The 23,985-nt window shown below is 37.6% G+C and overlaps 1 protein-coding gene across 1 annotated transcript in view; it reads left to right on the forward strand.

Moving 5' to 3' along the window:
- GABRB1 (gamma-aminobutyric acid type A receptor subunit beta1) overlaps positions 1 to 23,985 on the forward strand; it is a 434,566-nt gene that overhangs the window by 303,769 nt on the left and 106,812 nt on the right. Inside the window, exon 5 of the mRNA XM_040238143.1 lies at positions 22,028 to 22,110. Within this exon, the coding sequence (XP_040094077.1) occupies positions 22,028 to 22,110 (83 nt within the window). The remainder of the gene's footprint in view (positions 1 to 22,027; positions 22,111 to 23,985) is intronic.

Consider the following 23,985-nt stretch of genomic DNA (forward strand, 5'->3'; position numbering starts at 1 on the left):
AGAGTGCCTGATGAACTATGGAATGAGGTTCGTGACATTGAACAGGAGACAAGGATCAAGACCATCCCCATGGAAAAGAAATGAAAAAAGCAAAATGGCTGTCTGGGGAGGCCTTACAAATAGCTGTGAAAAGAAGAGAAGTGAAAAGCAAAGGAGAAAAGGAAAGATATAAGCATCTGAATGCAGAGTTCCAAAGAATAGCAAGAAGAGATAAGAAAGCCTTCTTCAGTGATCAATGCAAAGAAATAGAGGAAAAGAACAGAATGGGAAAGACTAGAAATCTCTTCAGGAAAATTAGAGATACCAAGGGAATATTTCATGCAAAGATGCGCTCGATAGAGGACAGAAAGTATGGACCTAACAGAAGCAGAAGATATTAAGAAGAGGTGGCAAGAATACACAGAAGAACTGTACAAGAAAGATCTTCATGACCCAGATAATCACAATGGTGTGATCACTCATCTAGAGCCAGACATCCTAGAATGTGAAGTCAAGTGGGCCTTAGAAAGCATCACTGTGAACAAAGCTAGTGGAGGTGATGGAATTCCAGTGGAGCTATTTCAAATCCTGAAAGATGATGCTGTGAAAGTGCTGCCCTCAATGTGCCAGCAAATTTGGAAAACTCAGCAGTGGCCACAGGACTCGAAAAGGTCAGTTTTCATTCCAATCCCAAAGAAAGGCAATGCCAAAGAATGCTCAAACTACCGCACAATTGCACTCATCTCACATGCTAGTAAAGTAATGCTCAAAATTCTCCAAATCAGGCTTCAACAATATGTGAACCGTGAACTTCCTGACGTTCAAGCTGGATTTATAAAAGGCAGAGGAACCAGAGATCAAATTGCCAACATCTGCTGGATCATGGAAAAAGCAAGAGAGTTCCAGAAAAACATCTATTTCTGCTTTAGTGACTATGCCAAAGCCTTTGACTGTGTGGATCACAATAAACTGTGGAAAATTCTGAAAGAGATGGGAATACCAGACCACCTGACCTGCCTCTTGAGAAATCTGTATGCAGGCCAGGAAGCAACAGTTAGAACTGGTCATGGAACAACATACTGGTTCCAAATAAGAAAAGGAGTGCATCAAGGCTGTATATTGTCACCCTACTTATTTAACTTCTATGCAGAGTACATCATGAGAAACGCTGGGCTGGAAGAAGCACAAGCTGGAATCAAGATTGCCAGGAGAAATATCAATAACCTCAGATATGCAGATGACACCACCCTTATGGCAGAAAGTGAAGAGGAACTCAAAAGCCTCTTGATGAAAGTGAAAGAGGAGAGTGAAAAAGTTGGCTTAAAGCTCAACATTCAGAAAACGAAGATCATGGCATGTGGTCCCATCACTTCATGGGAAATAGATGGGGAAACAGTGTCAGGCTTTATTTTGGGGGGCTCAAAAATCACTGCAGATGGTGATTGCAGCCATGAAATTAAAAGATGCTTACTCCTTAGAAGAAAAGTTATGACCAACCTAGATATCATATTCAAAAGCAGAGACATTACTTTGCCAACGATGGTCCATCTAGTCAAGGCTATGGTTTTTCCAGTGGTCATGTGTGGATGTGAGAGTTGGACTGTGAAGAAGGCTGAGCACCGAAGAATTGATGCTTTTGAACTGTGATGTTGCAGAAGACTCTTGAGTGTCCCTTGGACTGCAAGGAGATCCAACCAGTCCATTCTGAAGGAGATCAGCCCTGGGATTTCTTTGGAAGGAATGATGCTAAAGCTGAAACTCCAGTACTTTGGCCACCTCATGTGAAGAGTTGACTCATTGGAAAAGACTGATGCTGGGAGGGGTTGGGGGCAGGTGGAGAAGGGGACGACAGAGGATGAGATGGCTGGATGGCATCACCGACTCGATGGACGTGAGTCTGAGTGAACTCTGGGAGTTGGTGATGGACAGGGAGGCCTGGCGTGCTGCTATTCATGGGGTCGCAAAGAGTCAGACACAACTGAGCGACTGAAATGAACTGAACTGAACTGAATGTTAAACCAGCTTAAAAAGAAAGAAACGGAGTCACAGAAAAGTCAGGTAACTTGTAACATGCCCAGCATCAAAAGCTAAAGGAGCCTAGCTGTAAAAACAGACAATCTACATAGAGTTCACATTCTCAACCACAAAGATTACATAGATACCTTATATTTCTAAGATTGTATATCCTTTGTATACATCTTGCATGTTTTTATTTCACACACATTCACCAGCACAATGCCTTGCATGTGTGCTTGTGCTAAGTCACTTCAGTCGTGTCTGACCCTTTGCAACCCTGTGGACTTTAGCCTCCAGGCTCCTCTGTCCATGGGGATTCTCCAGGCAAGAATACTGGGATGGGTTGCCATGCCCTCCTCCAGGGAATCTTCCTGACCCAGGGAAGAACCTGAGTCTCTTACATCTCTTGCACTGGCAGGTGGGTCCTTTACCACTAGCACCACCTGTGAAGTCCCAATATCTTCCATAGAAAGGATCAATAAATATGAGTGAGTGAAGAAATCAATACCAGAAATTTTCTATTCTGGCTAAGTTTTTATCTTCTGAGCCAAGGAGATAAGCTCATCCGCCACAGAGGAATTCTCTGACTGTTCCCTGAGGATCCATTATCATCTGTGATGATGTGAAATAGAGACCAGTAGTCCACAGAGACCCTTTCAATTCCCTATTCTGTCTGAATGGAAAACTAGAGAAATGCTACATTTTTTCACTAGCCTTTATTTCTGCTCGTTTTCCATCCTGAGACCATTGCTTTAAAGGAACTCATTCAGAAAAATAAATAAATAAATAATGCATTATCTCTGAAAAAAGAGGCAAGTGCCATGTAGCAATTTAATTGCATCATAGTTATAAGTCAAATCTGAAGTGGTGGAAATCACAAATTGAAAACTTGTGCTGTTACTGCTAGGGATGGGGACAGTTTCTCATAGACTCTAACAGATCAAATGATGTGTGCAACCTACGCATTCTGTTCTCAGCCTTCATTCTGGTTGCTGCTGCTCCTGCTAAGTCGCTTCAGTCGTGTCCGACTCTGTGAAACCCCATAGACAGCAGCCCACCAGGCTCCCCCATCCCTGGGATTCTCCAGGCAAGAACACTGGAGTGGGTTCCCATTGCCTTCTCCAATGCATGAAAGTGAAAAGTGAAAGTGAAGTCGCTCAGTCGTGTCCGACTTGTCTCAACCCCATGGACTGCAGCCTACAAGGCTCCTCCGTCCATGGGATTTTCCAGGCAAGAGTACTGGAGTTGGGTGCCATTGCCCTCTCCTTCATTCTGGTAGTCTGGGAAATTAAACTCCACCACAAGGAATTCATTTTCTGTCGCTCTTTTATCTGTGACCACTATGGTAAATTGGCTACTGCCTAAAATAGTACACACCTTGTTTTTAGTAGTTTAGTTTACCAAAATAGATGCAACTGTCAAAATTATAGAGAAATACTGAGTGATGGAAGCCTGGCTGTGTCATATGACAGTTTACTGGCCTTACTGCTCCTCTATGTGGACTAGGTCGGTGAGTTAAATCATAACAAGAGACAAAGTACCTGAAAACCTGACCCCACCAGTGCTTTAATTCTTTTTGTTTTGAGGCTTTTTAAAGATATCCAATTTAAACTATGCTACAGCTCTGCATTACCCAGAAACAGAAATGAGACGACAATGAATATTGGGAGCCTTCAAGGAATGAGCCTTCAGGGAACGGGACTCAGCTGTGCTGAGATTGGGATGATCTGCCTGGGAGGTATCTGGCCTCCAAATGCAGTGGGAAATGCAGAAAGCCTGTCATCTCTGCGTGACAGTTTTGTCTAGGAGAACATATCCATAGCACGAGCGGAATCAGAATGAGACCTTACTGTCTAGAAGATGCTTGATTAAAATTAATGAACGAAGAGTGTGGAAAGTAAACACTTGTAAATAATACTTGAACTTATGACGGAAAATACTAAACTTTTGTTATTTAATATCTTCAGGCAAAGCACCATCAGGACTCTGGTAAAAGTAGGAAAACTAGAGAGCTATTTGGTAAGAGTTTTAAGTAGTGTTTCTCCTGAGGTTGATATATGTTACGGAAAGTGCAGGCCCTGACAAAATTCCAGGGTCTTACCGTAAAGCTTGCGCTTTCTGAAATATTTATAGTAAGAACATTTTATCTGTAAAAATTTAATTGGGGGCAGAATGAGAATATCCTGTTACTTGACACCTCTTCACATGTGATTCTTACAAAATTACTCAGTGGTTTTTTTCAGAGGCCCTCTGGGGAAACAAGATAGTTTTGCATGTAAAAGATTAGATACAGGCATAGAGGATATAGATATAGACTAGTTTACATTACATAAAAGGCAATAAATCAGTAAGTCAAGTAAGCATAACTCAGTCGGTAAAGAATCTGCCTGCAATGCAGGAGACCTGGGTTCAATTCCTGGGTTGGGAAGATAACCTGGAGAAGGAAATGGCAATCCACTCCAGTATTCTTGCCTGGAAAATCCCATGGACAGAGGAGCCTGTCCATGTAGCCATGGACAGGGCTACAGTCCATGGGGTCGCAAAGAGTCAGACACGACTTAGCAACTAAACCACTAAACCACCAAGTAAGCAAATTCATCAAGGTCAGTCAAACTGCTAAAATTTTATTACGTTTCACAGCTTATTTTCAGACTCAGGTATTATGAATAAAAGCAAATAAAATTCACTTTTTGAGTTTTCATGCTCTTTCATTTTCCGGAATGTACATAGAATTCACTTTGGTATGGTGCTTCTTTGTTTTTTCTTCTTTCTTTTTTATTTTTTTGAATTATGAAAGTAACATAACAGATACTTATCAAGAGACTTGGAAATTACAGAAGAAAATTACATGTAGTTCCACTATATATGACACATTTTTTAAGTAGATTAAATAAGAGTTTATAGTTGGAAGTTTAATGTCAAACTCTCAAAAATTAATAGAATGAATATGCAGAATATAGTAGACCTGAAAAGCACTATGACCCGATTCAACATAATTAAGATTTATACAATTTTCACACAATAGTAGGGTACAAATTCTATTCAAGCTCCCATATACTATAATCCAGAAGACACTGGAACATGTCCGGGAACATAAAATAAGCTGCATAAATTTCATGATCTAAAAGTATTGCTGGAGAAGCAAATCCACTCCAGTATTCTTGCCTGGAAGATCCCACGCACAGAGGAGCCTGGTAGTCAGAGGAGTTCATGGGGTCACAAAGAGTCAGACACGACTGAATGACTGAGCATGTGAAAGTATTGAAATCATACAGAGTCTGTTCTCACTGTGGAATTATGTTAGAAATCAATATCAAAAGATATTTTAAAATAACCCTCATATTTTCAAGTGCTGTGTGACATTTAACAAGAGAGATCTTTGACTTAACCACTGAAAGCCTCAATAAAATCAAAAGAATGAAAAAACACAGAGGGTGATTTCAGAGAAGAATGCATTTAAATGAGAAGTTGATAACAAAGATACTTTAAAAACTCCATGTATTTGGAAATTAGATGTCCACTTTTAAATGATAGGTGTATCTAAGAAGCCATACCAAAAAAAAAATTAAAAAATATTTGTAACAGAATAAAAATGAAAAGAGAATTTATAAGAATTTGTTGTAGCTGAAGATGCTCAATGCAACTAAATACAATATGGAATCTTGACTAAGGTATAAAAACAAATAATGGACCCTAGTATATCACTTTGTGAAATTTGAACAAAATTAGTAGAGGGCTTCTTTATCAAAAGGTCTATACAATCAGAACTATTCTCATAATAACACTAAAACTTTAACATGCAATGCATTCATCATTGCTCATGAATCAGTAAATGCACAAAAAAATTTTTCTTAGTTTTAATTTCAATTATAGTAAATATTAATGAGATTTAAGAGTGTAAATGGATCAGGAGACCAAAAAATTTGAGTACCATGGCTTTAGGATAAAACTAATTTTTTCTTGAATAAGACACACATATACATGTGTATTTCTTTGTCACTATTATTCCTAGAATAGTCTCAGCAATCCCTATAAATTATAACTTTTAACTCAAGGAAATGAGGTTGTATTTCACAAGGAAAAGTAGGGAATGGAAAATTGACAGCTGTGTGTCATTTAAAATGACTACAGCAGAGTAGCAGAGCTCATAAACACATATAATACAAATTTTACAGATATTTACATTTTCTTTAATGCCGAAGAATTGATACTTTTGAACTGTGGTGTTGGAGAAGACTCTTGAGAGTCCCTTGGACTGCAAGGAGGCCCAACCAGTCCATCCTAAAGGAGATCAGTCCTGGGTGTTCATTGGTAAGACTGATGTTGAAGCTGAAACTCCAATACTTTGGCCACCTGATGTGAAAAGCTGACTCATTTGAAAAGACTCTGATGCTGGGGAATATTGAGGGCAGGAGGAGAAGGGAACGACAGAGGATGAGATGGTTGGATGGCATCACCGACTCAATGGACATGGGTTTGAGTGGACTCCGGGAGTTGGTGATGGACAGGGAGGCCCGGCATGCTGCAGTTCATGGGGTCACAAAGAGTTGGGCACAACTGAGCGACTGAACTGAACTGAACATATTTTTAAAGTGGCAAAAATGAGCACATTTATTAACATCCCCAAATCTATAGCCACTCCATTGCACAAAATAATAAGAAGCAAAGGTATGTGCTGTGCTGTGCTGAGCTGTGCTATGCTAAGTCCCTTTAGTTGTGTCCGACTCTCTGCAACCCTATGGACTATAGATCACCAGGCTCCCCTGTCCATGGGATTCTCCAGGCAAAACACTGGAGTGGGTAGCCATTTCCCTTTCCAGAGGACCTTCCCAGCCCAGGGATCAAGCCAGTGTCTCCTGCATTGCAGGATTCTTTACCACTGAGCCACCAGGGAAGCCCTAAGCAAAGGTATATAAATTTTAAACTATGCTTAGAAATCAATGTTTAAGTATTTCCTTAGAAATTATATGGGTATTCAATGACTTAATTAGCTCAATTTAATATCAATCCAAGGTTTTAAGCTAGATATCATGAAGATTTTCTCCAAGCTGACATATTACAGAACATAATGACTGTTGAAAAAAAGTTTGTCAGAATAATGATATAATTTATTTCAACACAAATTGCCATTTTTATGATCGTGTTTAAGGAGTACTGTGTAATGTCAACCTATTTGATCTGGATAAAATGTATACTTGTGTTATATTTAATACTGATAAGTTGAAAAAGACATGGCTGTTTTATATTAAACCAAGATTATTAAACTAGGTATGTTCACCAAAGGTTTATCTTAGTTAGGTGAACTTGCATCTTTAAAATATTTCTGAGTTAGCTTATATAAGAAATTATTTTAAGTCTAGAACATTTAAAATATTTGAGGTACAGTTTTCCTTTTTCTGGGAATTTAGGAGCATTTGATGTTTATTAACACTTATTTATCTAAACAAATCAATTAGAATAGAGCACTATCATATCAAGACTTTGTACCCTAATTTATTAATACTCTCATGCAATGAGTGATAAAGCCCTTTCTGAATTATAGGCACAAAGACAGAGTGTTTATAAATTCAGATCTACACTTCTGACACCGGTTGAAAGCAAATATAGAAACACACAAAGTCATGGTCCAGATATTAAATAGCTGCTTTCCATTCCACTGGACATAATACTCTTAATTGAGCACAAAATGGACAAATAGATAAAACAAACTAAAAAGACTAACAAACCAGACTCTCTGTCGTCTCTCATGCAACAGAGTACAGAACTCAAACTCTATTATTCATTAGCCTATTTACAGAAATCATTGAATGGTCAGACCATGAAATCAAATCCTCAATCATTGCTGTCACTAGTGGGGAATAACTGGCTGTAAGCAAACTAGAAACAAAAACAAAACAAAAACATCAGTAGATGGCTGTGGTGGAGGGCGGGGAGAGAAACAGAAAAGTTATCTGCTTGGGTTTCACCTTAAATCAATCAATAGATATTGAAATTACACCCTTGGGAACAAAGGAAAGACATGCCTAAGCTGAGCGCCGAAGAATTGATGCTTTTGAACTGTGGTGTTGGAGAAGACTCTTGAGAGTCCCTTGGACTGCAAGGAGATCCAACCAGTCCATCCTAAAGGAGATCAGTCCTGGGATTTCTTTGGAAGGAATGACACTGAAGCTGAAACTCCAGTACTTTGGCCACCTCATGCGAAGAGTTGACTCATTGGAAAAGACTAATTCTGGGAGGGATTGGGGGCAGGAGGAGAAGAGGACGACAGAGAATGAGATGGCTGGATGGCATCACCGACTCGATGGACATGAGTCTGAGTGAACTCCGGGAGATGGTGATGGACCGGGAGGCCTGGCCTGCTGTGATTCATGGGGTCGCAAAGAGTCGACACAACTGAGCGACTGAACTGAACTGAAGCTTAAGTGACCTGTACACTTTCTTGGCAATATATTTTCAGTTCAGTTCAATTCAGTCACTCAGTCGTGTTCAACTCTTTGCGACCCCATGGACTCAATATATTTTATCTGTCTCTATTAGGTAAATTCATTGGGCATCTGATAGATTATCTCCAAAACTATTTAAGGGCAATCATTCAAAAAAACGATAAAATCATGTAAAAATATAAAACAAACAGGGCTCAAAGATTTCAATAACTCATTAATTAATGAGAGAACTAGTGAGATATTGTGACTAGTTTCAAGGAGAATCCAAGGGATGAAAGTGAAAGTAAAAGTGAAGTCGCTCAGCCATGTCCAACTCTTTGCCACCGCATGGATTATAGCCTACCAGGCTTCTCCGTCCATGGGATTTTCCAGGCAGTGGGTTGCTATTTCCTTCTCCAGGGGATTTTTCCAGACTAGGGATCGAACCAGGGTCTCTCACATTGCAGGCAGATGCTTTACCCTCTGAGCCACCAGGAAAGCCAGTGGAGTAGATATAGTGAAAAGGCATAATATAGCGAAACTATATCACAAATAGATGTAAACTGGCAAAATTGGTCAGTATTCACAGGGCAATATCAATACCATTGCAATTCTATGAGTAAGAATTATTTGCATTACCATCACCTTTCTATAGTGCACAGTATTGCAAAATAGGTCTCAGACAATGAAAGGTGAGATGACCCTAACCACTAGGCAAAACTTCCAGTAATCTTTCTGATTCATTTCAAGTGTTAGTCACTCAGTCATGTCCAACTCTTTCTGACCTGATGGACTATAGCCTGCCAGGCTCATCTGCCCATGGAATTATCCAGGCAAGAATACTGGAGTGGGTAGCTTTTCCCTTTGCCAGGGGATCTTCCAAACCCAGGGATTGTACCCAGGTCTCCTGCGTTGCAGGCAGATTCTTTATCATCTGAGCCACCAGAGTTCATTTCAAAATCTTTCACAATTTTCTCTACAAAAGGAGAGGTAAAGTTCTTTCTGAATTATAGATACAGATACACATAGAGTGCTTATAAATTCAGATCTACACTTTTGCCACAGGTCAACAATAAACTTAGAAACACAAAACTAAGGTCATAATACATTTGCCTCCTTTGACAGAACAGGTTTTTCTTCTGAACCCCAAACAATTCCCAACATAGAGGGATACTGTGGAGACCTGAAGAGATATATATGCAAGATGGCGAGTGCTGTTCTTTGCACTCTGATATTTCTATTTGCACTATTAAGTGTGCATTAAATTTATCTATTAAATATAGCAATTTATTTGCGGAAACTTGAAAGGGAAATTTAAGAAATGATTCTTAAGAGGGAGCTGTTATTTATACCATCTTCTATTTACATTTGTTGTTCAGTCGCTAAATCATATTCGACTCTTTACGACCCCATGGACTGCAGCACACCAGGCTTCCCTGTACATTCACTATCTTTCAGAGTTTGCTCAAACTCATGTCCATTGAGTTGGTGATGCCATCCAACCATCTCATCCTCTGTCACCCCCTTCTAGTGGGCTACACTTTGTGGGGTCACAAAGAGTTGGACATGACTGAGTGACTAACACTTTCATTTTCTATTTACATAAGTGACATTAAAAGTTGTGAATGTTTTCAAATGCACCACTTACTATGTTACTGATAATCAATTAGTACAAAATTCAGAAATAGTAAGCCAATAAACTGCATTCAAACATTTAAAAATATATAAAATTCAAGAATTGTTTACTATGAGGCATCATGTTATCTAAACCTGTATTATTGTACATATGAAATATTCAAAATTAGGTTTTATATGTTAATTGCACCATATTTTCTTAATAAATAATCAGAATTTAAATACAAGATTTATTGGATGTAGCATTTTGAGTTTACTCAGTAGGATAATGGTCTCTACTAAAATGCAGTTCTAATTTACACAGTTTATAATAGGGATAAAAAGACTGTACCATTTGTTTATTCATTTAAATGGTCAAGGTACCAAAACAGCCTTTGTTCAGAGTAAGTAATTGCCACAGTTAATTGGAACACTCAGTTTTCCATAAACCTGAAAATGGTCATAATGAATTTCATTATTCTCGAGAGTAATGGTGACAGGAATTACTTTGTTTAAGGTAACATAGGCAAAGCTCTATATATCATTTCCCTTGTTTAGGAGATATATTTTAACTTCAACAATCCATATATATGCTCATGTATGTTTCCTGAATTAAGTGTATTTAGAGGGGTTTTGTTTTGTTAATTTTTATTTTGTGGGCTGGTGATGGAAAAGGAAAGATAAGAAGAAATTTACATTTATTGAATTTCTAGTGACTAAAACTTTCTGTGCTTAAAAGGGGACTACTCTTAAAAGGTAGGTAATTCATGGAATTATACAATTTGCTTACACCTGCCTTAATTTAAGTGTGCTTCAAGCATCTTCATAACCCTAGAAATTACCTAACTGACAATAGCCTGTGGTTGTTTTTCTAGCAAATGCACTCAAGATAATCTCTAGTAATAAACTGAATTCAGTGGAGGAAATGGATCTTTATCTTAAATCTATATTCCAAGCAACACTGGCATAGTTTTTTAATAAACTCAGCACACTGTTCTTTATCTGTCTTCTTTAGGGAAGTAATGATTTCACTGCTTCCTTAAGTTACATATTAATATCATTAATTTACACATTAATTCTATGCTAGACACTGGTTTGGACATTGGTGAATGGCTCATTGTGAGGTTACTTCTCTTGCAGTATTACCATCTATTCAAGAAGCACACAAGAACAAGTTATCAAACAAATAAATATATAGTTATGATGAGAAATGTATATATATTTCTCTATATATATCATTTATAAGGAATGATACATATATACATATATAAGGAACTATATATCATTTTCAAATACCAAAATCTATCCTGTTTCAACAATTTAGGAATAAACCTGACCAAGGAGGTGAAAGACATATACACGGAAAACTATAAAACATCGGTAAAGGAAATTGAAGATGATTCAAAGAAATGGAAAGACATTTCATGCTCTTGGATTGGAAGAATTAATAATGTTAAAATGGCCACTCTACCCATACCAATCAATAGATTTAAAATAATACCTATCAAAATACCCGTGACATTTTTCACAAAATTAGAACTAATAATCCTAATATAGAGAGAACCATGAAAGACCCAAATTGTCAAAACAATCTTGAATAAAAAGGACAAAGCCGGAGGCATAACTCTTCCGGACTTCAGACATTATTACAAAGCTATAGTAATCAAAACAGTGTGGTATTAGTATATACCATAGAGATCAATGAAACAGAATAGAGAGCCCAGAAATAAACCCAGATATCTACAGCCAATTAATCTACAAAAAGAATGCAAGAATATAAAATGGAGAAAAGCCAGTCTCTCCCACAAGTGGTGCTGGGAAAGCTGGACAGGTACATGTAAATCAATGAAATTAGAAAATTACCTAACACCATATAAAAAATATAAACTCAAAATGGTTTAAAGACCTAAATATAAATCATGACACCATTAAACTGCTAGAAAAAAACACAGGCAAAATATTCTCTGACATAAATCATAGCAATATATTCTTAATTTCTCGTGGTAAAAAGATAAATAAATAAAGCAAAAATAAACAAGTTCGACCTAATCAAATTTAAAAGCTTTGCACAGCAAAGGAAACCATCAACAAAACAAGGAAACAACGTGCAGAGTGGGAGAAGATATTTGCAAACTGATGAAACGGAAAAGCCCTTAAATGTCCATGATGATGTAGTTTTTTACTGAAAAATGTGCAATCCTGACATATTAAGATTCGAAGGGAAGAAGAGAGAACCCTAAACATAGTTACAAGCATACAAAAGTCCCACAGCCATTGGGAAGGGGCAATGAATGTACATATACCACAAAGCTGTTGGTAGTCATATTAAGAGTAATATTTCCCTACTAATTTCAAAATATTTTTAATGTTTACTTGTTTAAAGAGAAAAAGAAAATGATTTCACAAACCCTGCTCTTAGTCTCACGGGGAGCTGGAAATTTCCCACAATTTATGCTACTGCCTTACTTGTATTTAAGTGGGGTTCTGTTTTGCTCCTCTACAAAAAGCCATTGTTCTAAGACAATGCAGTATTTTAATGTTTTATCGCTTTTGAATCTTATTTCACTCCGTCAATAATATTTGGAAATTACTTTGATTACCTTTCACTAAATGTGTCAATTCTTTGTTCTGAGAGAAATCGTCATGTGGCAGAGCAACAAAGCAGTTTTGCAAATAAGCCAAAAAAATGAATAGCTGTGAAAGTCCATTTGCTTTATCTCCTAATTCTGAGTCCTTATTTAACTATCCTGCACTTATTGATTACCAAATCATGGCATTCCATCAAAAGTAAATGTTTTCTTTGAATTTGACTTTTACTATAATTTCTAAGTCCATTTCACTTGCCATTTAAGGGCTTATTATTTTAATTGCTCACAGTTTGTCCACTACAGATATTGCTGATTATCAAGATAATGACAATAAAGATGTTATAATTTAGAAGTGACCTTGTTTTTTCTGCCACCTAACACATACCTCAACTGACTGTTATTAGGAAACATTAAGCATGGTAGAAATTGAACATATGCCTTTATACTCCACAGATATGTGAATATAGTGATATAATTTGGGAAAATAGTCTATTTTGAATTCAGCAATACATCTATGTAAAACATAACTGAGATTATCACTGGGTCCTTGACAAGGGTCTATTAATTACTATTGCCCTGTGAGTACTTTCTGTTATTGCTGTTCCCCTGCCCCAGGCTGCTCTGATTTATGAACAGCTTTTCATATTCACAAAGTGGCTCATGAATCACTCTGGCCCAATAGAAATGAATAAAAATGAGCCCATTTACACAACATTTGGTATATAGCTAATTACCTGAAAATGACTGCTTGGGATTGCACTGAGAAGCGTGTCATTAACATTCAGCACAAAGAGTACAAAACGGAGGGAGAAAAGAAAGCAGAATCAAAAAAATAAAAATATAAGAGGAGCAACAAGAATGCTGTTGACACAGTGTGAGTAAAGTGTTAGTTGCTCAGTCATGTCTGACCCTTTGAACTGTAGCCAGCCAAGCTCCTCTGTTTACGGGATTTCCTAGGCAAGAATACTGGAGTGGGTTGCCATTTCTTTCTCCAGGGGATCTTCCTGACCCAGGGATTGAGCCCACATCTGTTGCTTGACAGGTGGACTCTTTACCACTGAGCCACCTGAAGTCTTTTGTTTTACTATGACCCTGCATTAATCTTACAATGTATTTGTGTTAGTAATCTTACATATTATTGCTGTTGTACAGTCATTAAGTCATATCTGACTCTTAGAGACACCATGGACTGCAGCACACCAGGCTCCCCTGTCCTTCACTATCTCCCGGAATTTGCTCAAATTCTTGTCCATTGAGTTGGTGATGCTATCTAACCATCTCATCCTCTGCTGACTCCCTTCTCCTTTTGCCTTCAATCTTTCACAGTATCAGGGTCTTTTCCAATGAGTCATCTCTTGGTATCAGGTGTCCAAAGTACTGGAGCTGTAGCTTCAGCATTAGTCCTTCCAATGAATACCTTATATGTATGTATGTAATGTATTTAGAAGCATACAGTTTAAACATAATAATGGGGCTTCCCTAGTGGCCCAGATGGTAAAGAATCTGCCTGCAATGCACAAGACCCAGGTTTGATCCCTTCAGGAACAGTCCCTGGAGAATGGAATGACTACTCACTCCAGTATTCTTGCCTGGAGAATTCCATGACAGAGGAGCCTGGTTAGGGTTAACTGAGAGATTATTATGTACCAAGCATTGAATTTGATTATTCATATGATAACCCTCTTCTTCTTGCCTGTTCCATTCTATATTCACTTACATAATACCTCTGTTTGTGGAATACAACAAACTTAAGGCATCCAAAAGCTAACCAAACACACCAATCAAATAAGAGTAGGATTGAACCATCTCCTTCCTGAGTGATTGTCATGCTTTTGTGATAATGTATACATTTGTCTAAGGTGATATATTTGTATTTCTAGAAAAATGGCAGAGCTAGTAGTCCCAACTGAGACATAAGCATGTTCTCCCTAGCTATTTCATTAAATCAATAGACAAAGGCTCTGTCTTCTATCTTCTGCTACCTGACAGTATTGAAAAACAACAACAAAAAATTGTGACAGCAGAAAAGTGCAGCTGGATATTTTTAACTGCTGTAGCTTCCATGCTTACAGTATTGCCTGATTCCTACTAAGTCTTCTATCATTTTTATACCCATTATTGAGGGGCTAAAAGATGCCCTAAATTAGTGATAACTAAATGAATACTAAAAATATATAGTAAGGTCAACATATTAGTTGTTTAATATGTTTTACTGCTTATGGGAGAAATTTTACTGAACCAATTGTTCTCTGCTTAGATTTATCTGACCTGAATATAATAACTGGAAATTAATAAAATTTAGCTCCTGGGTCTAGAGTATCTGAATTTGAATCTCCTTTACAGACTGTGTCAACTTGGAAACATTTTCTAACCTCATCAGATATCAGTTTCCTTATCTTTGAAACTGGCATAAAATGGCATCAACATAATCAGGCTTTCATAAATAATAAATTAAATAATGCTTATATGGTAGTCAGAATAACAGCATCCTAAAGAGGTCTATGTCATAATTCTCAGGACCTGTAAATATGTTTCCTTAGGTTTCAAAAGGGATTTTGCAGACAGGATTCATATAAGGATTTTGAAACAAGATTATCCTGGATTATCTGGGGTGAGCCCAATGTAATCACAAGAGTTCTTATACAAGGAAGGCAGGAGAGTCAGTGGGGAAGGAGATGTGAGGACAAAAGCGGACCTTGAATTGATGGAGGAAGATGGAGGGAGGGGACCTGAGCCTAGGCTGCAAAGCAGCCTCTAGAAGCTGGAAAAGGCAAGGAAATGGATTCTCCTGGAGCCTCCGGAGGGAACGCAGCCCTACTGAAACCTTGATTTTAGAACTTCAGATCTCTAGAATGTAAGAGCATAGATCTGTGCTGTTTTAAGCTACTAAATTTACGGTAACTTGTTGCAAGAGCAATAGGTAACTAATACAGAAAGTATGGTGCTTAGCACAGTCCTGTCATGGAGGATTCTAACATAGTATTATCTAAGATCACTCTGCCTCTTAAAATCTAAATAAAAGTAGTTTAAACACACAACCCATTACTTGTGGGAGTCCAATACCTTCTGCAGGGTTGCTGAGGCTTCCCAAAGGGCTTTCTGATTTGACCATCTCTGGCTTTAAAGTTCCAGTTTGGCTGAATTGATTTAATTTATAGAATACTATTTCATGAATGTTGATATGGAATTCAGTCATTTTACAAAAATGAAAATAAAACATTTACATAAGACTTTACTGGGCTGGGAGGTATTGGGGAAAACCTTTATTTAGGTAAATAGAGAAAATTTTTATTATAATAGCAGTGTAAAATTCTTAAAGTTGAATACTGTCTTACAAAATGCTTTGCTACTCCATCATGTTGCTTTTCCACACCTAAATTCCTCACAAATCTCACAGCAGTTTACCTCCTTTTGTTTCTTTATCATTCATGTCTTTTTTCCTCAGGATTTCACCTTTAAATACCAAGGTATTTTCCTAAACATAATAGCTTACCAAAAGCAAAATTTGGTGTCAGTTATGCAGATGGTGACTGCAGCCATGAAATTAAAAGACGCTTGCTCCTTGGAAGAAAAGTTATGACCAACCTAGATAGCATATTCAAAAGCAGAGACATTACTTTGCCAACAAAGATCTCTCTAGTCAAGGCTATAGTTTTTCCAGTAGTCAGGTATGGATGTGAGAGTTGGACTGAAGAAAGCTGAGCACCGAAGAACTGATGCTTTTGAACTGTGGTGTTGGAGAAGACTCCTGAGAGTCCCTTGGACTGCAAGGAGATCCAATCAGTCCATTCTAAAGGAAATCAGCCCTTGGTGTTCTTTGGAAGGACTGATGCTAAAGCTAAAACTCCAGTAGTTTGGCCACCTCATGCAAAGAGTTGACTCATTGGAAAAGACTCTGATGCTGGGAGGGATTGGGGGCAGGAGAAAAAGGGGATGACAGAGGATGAGATGGCTGGATGGCATCACCGACTCAATGGACGCAAGTCTGAGTGAACTCCGGGAGTTGGTGATGGACAGGGAGTCCTGGCGTGCTGTGATTCATGGGGTCGCAAAGAGTCGGACACGACTCAGTGTTAGCTACAGGAAAAAATCTATGCACACATTGGTCATGACTTAGGCTAACCCATCCATCATCTTTCATTGGTTTCTTTGGGTGATGAATCTAACATGGACTAAGGGTACAGCCTAGAGGCCAGAGGCAGCCATGGGACATTCTCAAACAAACTTACAGAGGGATAGTGATATCAATCTTATACTGCTACTCACTATCACTCTCAACAATCTTAGGAGTATGATTAGGAAATAGAATTTTCAGGCTTTTTTCCTCTCTACTTCTTCATATTCATTTTATATGTGCATGTTAAGTCAATTCAGTCATGTCTGACTCTTTGCGACCCTGTGGACTACAGCCGTCCAGGCTCCTCTGTCTGTGGGATTCTCCAGACAAGAATACTGGAGTAGGTTGCTATACCCTCCTCCAGGGGATCTTCCCAACCCAGGGACTGAACCCGAGTCTCCAGCATCTCCTGCACTGGCAGGTGGGTTTTTTTTTTTTTACCACTAGTGCCACCTGGGAAGCCTCCTTTTATATAGATTATGTTAGGTTGTACAGTTATGCTCTACAGAGATCATGTTTAAAACCTGGAGCTCCTCCCTATAAGATTGAAGATTATAGGAAAATCTCAACATAATTCATTCATTTACTTAAGTCTCCATTCTTACTTGCAAAAATGCACATTCCATATGTATATATGTATACATGCTTGTGTGTGTGTGTGTGTGTGTGTGTGTGTGTGTAGCTTGGTTTTAAGCTACTTAAGGACCAGGACTTCCTGGATGTCTTATCAGCAATGAGAGTCATGTTGCTCTTGGACATCAAATATACATGAATTATGATTACAGTGATTCTTGGGGTAAATGAGCATGCAGCACACAAATTAATACATAAATACTATAGCAACATGATTTTCATTCATTCCAAAGTATCATGGGGCCATAGTTTCTAACTAACAGCCTATTATAGTGTTCTGACCTAACCTTCAAAATGTCAATAAATTGGATTATAATGTAAGTCATTCTAAATGTCTTTGAAAGAAGACAGATGAATGTTATGCCATCATGAATCTGTACCTCTGGAAAGTCTGAGTTCAGAAAAACAATCATTTGATACTTTAGCCTTTTGCTGGTTCTACCCTATTGTGCTTTCATTTGCCAATAGCCAATAGTCATATCTTCACACACAGAGAATGAATGATTGAGTGTGAACATTTTTTAAAAATTCAAAATATGCTTTAATTTCAAAGCCCTCAACCTATCCAGTTTTGTGATCTTTGGCACCTTTATCCATAGAAGATTTTTAATATCAGACTGCTTCAGCCACAACGTTGGGAACATTTCCATGAGGATGTGTTAATTAGTTGTAGAGGTGACTTAACCACTGCTGAGCAATCGCAAACAAATGGAAACATAGAGAACAGTCATTTTTCAAGATGTTCATTGTTGCCTTACACCCAAGACAAGAGCTGAACAGCACTCTGGCCAACAAAATGACATCGTTTTGTTGATGCTCCTGAGAATTCTCGCTGAGTTATTTTTCTCACAAAGAGCTCAGGATTGTCAACTCACTTAGCCATATGTATTACAAAATCTAGAGACACCAAACTCTTAAATTAGCAGAGACTGACATTCTGTTGCATAAATTTCATGGGTCACAACATGAATTTATGAGTACCTGCTTGTATAGGGGACCCTGTCTGAGTTTTAGTAATTCCTCTCTTATTAGATGAGAGACACTTTCTGGTCCCTGGTGATAGTATTTGTTTGTGCCTAGCTTTCATTCCTGCCTGAAGCAGCAGCAAGTTTCTATTAGAGATCAACCACCTATGCTGCTGCTACTGCTGCTGCTGCTAAGTCGCTTCAGTCATGTCCGACTCTGTGCGACCCCATAGACAACAACCCACCAGGCTCCCCCATCCCTGGGATTCTCCAGGCAAGAACACTGGAGTGGGTTGCCATTTCCTTCTCCAATGCATGAAAGTGAAAAGTGAAAGTGAAGTCGCTTCTTTGTGTCCAACTCTTGGCGACCCCATGGACTGCAGCCTACCAGGCTCCTCCATCCATGGGATTTTCCAGGCAAGAGTACTGGAGTAGGGTGCCATTGCCTTTGAATGTATCTAAAACATCTGCAAAGGTATCATTGATTATAGAGGTGATTACAAAGCAAATGGATATTTTTTCTCTGAATTCAGGGTAGCCCATGACTGGTCATGTAAGATTGTAGAGGCATGTTTCCATATTTGTGAGGATTTTCTCAATACCACACAAATAAAGTACAAAACAAAAATAACTGGCACTGAGGAAGATTGAAGACCATAACTCTTATCATAATTCCTGCTTTCATATGTGCTCACATTAAGATAGATGTCAACATTTGAACTTATACAATAAATCTGCATTAACAACATATGGCTTTCACTTATTTCATTTGTATTTTATATATTGAGGTTCTCTGTAAGTTTCCATTTTGTTAAAAGTCTCCTTAGAGGAAAAATGTTTGAAAGCACCATTATAGCAGGGTATTTCCACTGTGGCACTACTGACATTTTGGAACATTGTTAATTGTTGGGGAGGTACTACACACTGTAGGATGTTTAGCTGCATCCCTGGTCATACCCCCACTAGACACCAGTATCAACCCTCCACCCCAAGCCTGATAATCAAAGCTGTCTCCAGATGCTGTCAAATGTCCCCTGTTGGTAAAAACAATTCCTGGTTGAAAATAATTGGCTAAGTCATAGGATCATAAGGATGGCTGCACTTCAGTAATTCCTAGAAAACATTCACATTTTCACAATCCTTTTTATTCATAAGCAGCAGTTAAACAAAGAATATGGTAGAGAGATGATGTTTTTAAGTGCTTTTAAATATTTATTATGTTGTCTTATTGAAGATGTTTGAAACACTTAGTGTTAGTTTCTCAGTTGTATCCAACTCTCTGCATCCCCATAAACTATATTCCTCGGGCTCCTCTGTCCACGGAATTCTCCAAGCAAGAATACTGGAGTGGGTTGCCATTTCCTCCCCCAGGGGATCTTCCCGCCCCAGGGATCATACCCTGGTCTTCTGCATTGCAGCCAGATCCTCTACCATCTGAGCCACCAAGGAGGCCCCCTCTATGCAGACCAGAAAAGAATGTGGTGGAATTGTATTTTCAGACAATGAAAGCTCTTCATGATATATTGTGAAATGAGAAAAATCAATCAAGTCACATGATTATGGGAGCAGAAAGCAAAAAGTAATCTAGTAAAACCCTTTTATGTGCTAATTCTAGAATACAACCACAACTTTTGTAAAACATTTGAAATTCTTTAAATTAAACTTTAAAATTCCTTTTACTCTTGCCTAATACTCAAATAAATCTGATTAACTGACCAACATCTTATCTAAGAGAGGCTTAAAAGAGAATCTTCACTTTTAACTTTCACAAAGAAACCCAAAGAAAAATTAGGATGGTCTAAGGTTTATGCATAATGCTGTTTTAAGGAAGAAGGTGCCTGTTAGTTTAACACAAATCACCAAAACAATAACTTGCCTTGACAGCTTCACAAAACATAGGTATGAAAAGAACTTTTTCAAATTTACATACACTGTTGATGAGCAGCAATGTTGCAAAATTTTAAATGCAGATACCTTTTTTTCTAATAATTCCCTTTCTAGAAATAGCCAGTCAACATACTCAAGTATCATAGAGTATACCAGTATATTCAGAGCACCTTTATTTATAAAAGTAAATTATATTAAACAACATAAATACCCACTAGAGGGTGGTGAGGAAAATAAATGATGCTATTTCCATACAACTCAATACATTGTAGTAAATTTTTTACAGATGGCTTATTATTTACTAATATAGAACCAAATCCAAGATGCGTCATCAATGTAAACATGCTAGGTTCAGAACACGGTGTGCAGTAGTCTTCTAACAAAGAAGTTCCCCCATAAGAAGATATAGTTGGACTTCTACTTATATTTGGGAATTTTCCAGTGCTGTAATTCCTGGGCCTTAAGATTAAAAGGAAAGCTTATTATTAAGTTTGAATTTTGAATTTTAAAAAAATCATTATTACACCTTATTTTGTGAAAAGAGAACAACGTAATTCACTTTTTTAAGAAAAATATTTTGTCAATCCCAAAGTGATATCAAATGTATCTGTGAGTGGACTAGCCATAAAATTTCAGTTTCTCTCAAACACTCAGCACAGTCCATGAATCTAGCCCAGCCATGAGAAAATGGAAGGATCATGGAAACCCAGGTAGGATATCTAGAGTCAGGATCCCTGGGTTTGCATAAATACATAAGCCAAACTGTAGTTGGTAAATAGGATGTAAGCACTAGGATAGTATTTCTTTACTGGCTATATGCTATGGGCCAGGGACTCAGAGATGACTCTAACAAATCTCTCTAATAGTGGGGAGTGCGAGGCATTAAAAGTCATGAAGGACAAATTTTGTTGTTTTTTTGCTTTTGCTGTTTTATCATTAGGTTGTAGCAGGAGAGGGAGGTAGGCTTTGATGCATAACGTAGATAGATGTTCTCCTCCTTGTAAAGGCAGCCTTGCTGCAGATATTGACAAAGACATTGCTAGGATGCTAGTGAATATAGGAAGGGCTGTGGATAATTTATAGCTATAATAACAGCCATCCTTCATGGGGCACTTACTAAGTATGAAGCACTGGGTTAAGAGCTTCATACCCATTATCTCTTTTAATCTTCACAGCCATTCTATGCAGTAGGTGTTTTGATTGATGGGTGAACTGAAGCTCCTGGAGATATATTAACTAGCCCAACCTCACATGGCTAGTGAGCAGCAAAGAAAGACTCAAATTCAATCTGCCTGTCTTCAATTTTTATCTTTTATATACTTTTATTTTTTTGGATCATTTTACAATATTTCTTTTTTTAATTTTTTAATTGGAGGATAATTGCTTTACAATGTTGTGTTGGTTTCTGCCATACAACACCACAAATCAGTCATAACTATATATCTCTTGCCTCTTGAGCCTTCCTCCTACCCCATCCTCATCCCACCCCTCTAGGTTGTGATAAAGCACCAGGCTGGGCTCCCTGTGTTATACAGAAACTTCTACTAGCCTATATATGAAATCTAGAAAAATGGTACTGATGAACCTATCCCAGGTAATGAATGGAGATGCAGATTTAGAGAACGGAGGTTTGGATACAGAATGGGAGGGAGAGGGTGGAACAAATTAAGAAAGTAGCATTGCCTATCTTTAAAATTTTTAATCACAAAGCTTTGATGTCATCTAGTAGGCATGATTCAGGCTAGAAAGCCTGGAAATGAGAGTCAGAATCTTTACGATGTTCTTTTCTCTCTCTCACCCTGACAGGATCACAACCACAGCTGCGTGCATGATGGATCTACGAAGATATCCTCTGGATGAACAAAACTGCACCCTGGAGATTGAAAGTTGTGAGTTAACTTGGACAGGGGGACAAAAAAAGAGGGATGTTTGCTTGACCTAATTAAGTGCAAACTCGTACTGAGTAATTGGCACCAGGATAATTTCAGCTACACTCCCCTGCCAACTTTTCAAAGGGTTCACAGTCTAGTAACATTTTCCTCTGTATTGGCAGTTATCTTTTTGAATCATTAAGGAAAGTCCACTCCTTTTAGCTGGACAATTTATAAATTCATGCTTTCTCCTTCTCAAAATCAAGTTTCTTCCAAGACATTCCAATACCCAAGATGCATTAAGAGAAGGGAAATATTTAGTTTGAAAAGACTTTGTGAGATTGTCTTTGGTTCTATAGTCTGTCTGCCTGAAGGACTGTAAATTGTTTTCTAGAAAAACACTATGGTAAAGTCTTTCTTCATGGAAGAATGAGATGATAAATGGTATTGTCCATTTCTCATCTTGTGGCTTGTAGTTTAGGTTTGTCCTCTTGGGCTGTTTTTCATTGATTAACAATTTAGTGACTAAATATTTTAGTCACTAAGAGTTAATCTGATTGATTATCTTTGTTTCATTGTTTCTCAGTCATCAACATGCAGACATTTGATTCCATTTGTTGTGAATACAAGGCCAAGGCCATTTCCTGGTTTTCAGGGACAGAGAAAGTGCAATAGGTAATTCAGAGCATTGTAATACAACTTAATGCAATGTAAGAATAGACAGATATTTATTTAGATCATTTAAAATGCTTTCCAAATCTAAACTTCAAAATGGTAAAGAAAAATGGGAAAATTCCAGGTGATCCTCTAGTATTATTGAACAATAAATGTATTCCCCATTGTCTGACTATTGAGTAATTACATTCATTTTCTAGTTTTACTGAATATAAACATAGAACTAGATAAAGAATGCTTATGTAGATATAGATTCAGATATAAATATTGATCTATTACCTCTAGAACCTAGAATGAATAACATTCATCAGCTATTCTTTAATTAATATTCTAATTTTAAGATATATTATATAAATATGTTGGCTGAAAGGTATTAATATATGAAAGTATTAATAGTGACTTTTGGTTTAAATGCCAATGACAAGCAAATTCATACTATAGGAATGAAATATAAACCCAGTCATTTGTTATTGGCTAATAATGTTTTACAAAAAAGACAGAACTTTAGCTAAGCAGGTAAACCATTGGCTGTTGAAACTGACATGGAAAGAGAAAGATGCTCATTTATATAGGTAGCCTTTTACCCTCAGTCTCCTTCCACTGATTGTGATTTTTTTACCGTTGCTTCTGTTGAACCACATTAGGATATGACAATCTGTTAAAATTCTAACATCTTATGTTTACAGCATGCACTTAAAAAAGCAATGAATTTTGACAAGTACTGGAATTGATTCTGTGGATAAATTGCTAGTGATAAAGTTATCAACATTCTCTCCCCAAAAATATTTTGTTTTATAATGCATACTGAGTCTTTCTATTATTACAAGTTTACATTTTTCTTTAAGTAGGCAATTTCTTTTATTCCTATTTAGAAAATAGATTACCTTTAGGACCATTTATCATATCATATCATGAGCCAAACCAAAACTATAAATGAGGCAGAATTAACCATAACTTTTGTGGGGCAAGGATTGGGGAGGCCCAAACAATCAGAGAGTCCAAAGTTATCATAAGATATGATGTCAGGCAATAAGTAGTGACCCAGGCATATGATAATCTTTGAGGCAACTCAGTAAGATGCAATCAGTTGTCTGGGTAGATGGATGAGGCATGGTAACTGGGACCCTAAAATCGGTTAATATATAGGACTGTACAGAATTACCATCATCAAAAAAATCTACAAAGAATAAATGCTAGGGAAGATGTAGAGAAAAGGGA

This window comes from Oryx dammah, unplaced genomic scaffold (genome assembly GCF_014754425.2).
Source record: "Oryx dammah isolate SB20612 unplaced genomic scaffold, SCBI_Odam_1.1 HiC_scaffold_3, whole genome shotgun sequence".
Lineage (NCBI taxonomy): Eukaryota > Metazoa > Chordata > Mammalia > Artiodactyla > Bovidae > Oryx > Oryx dammah.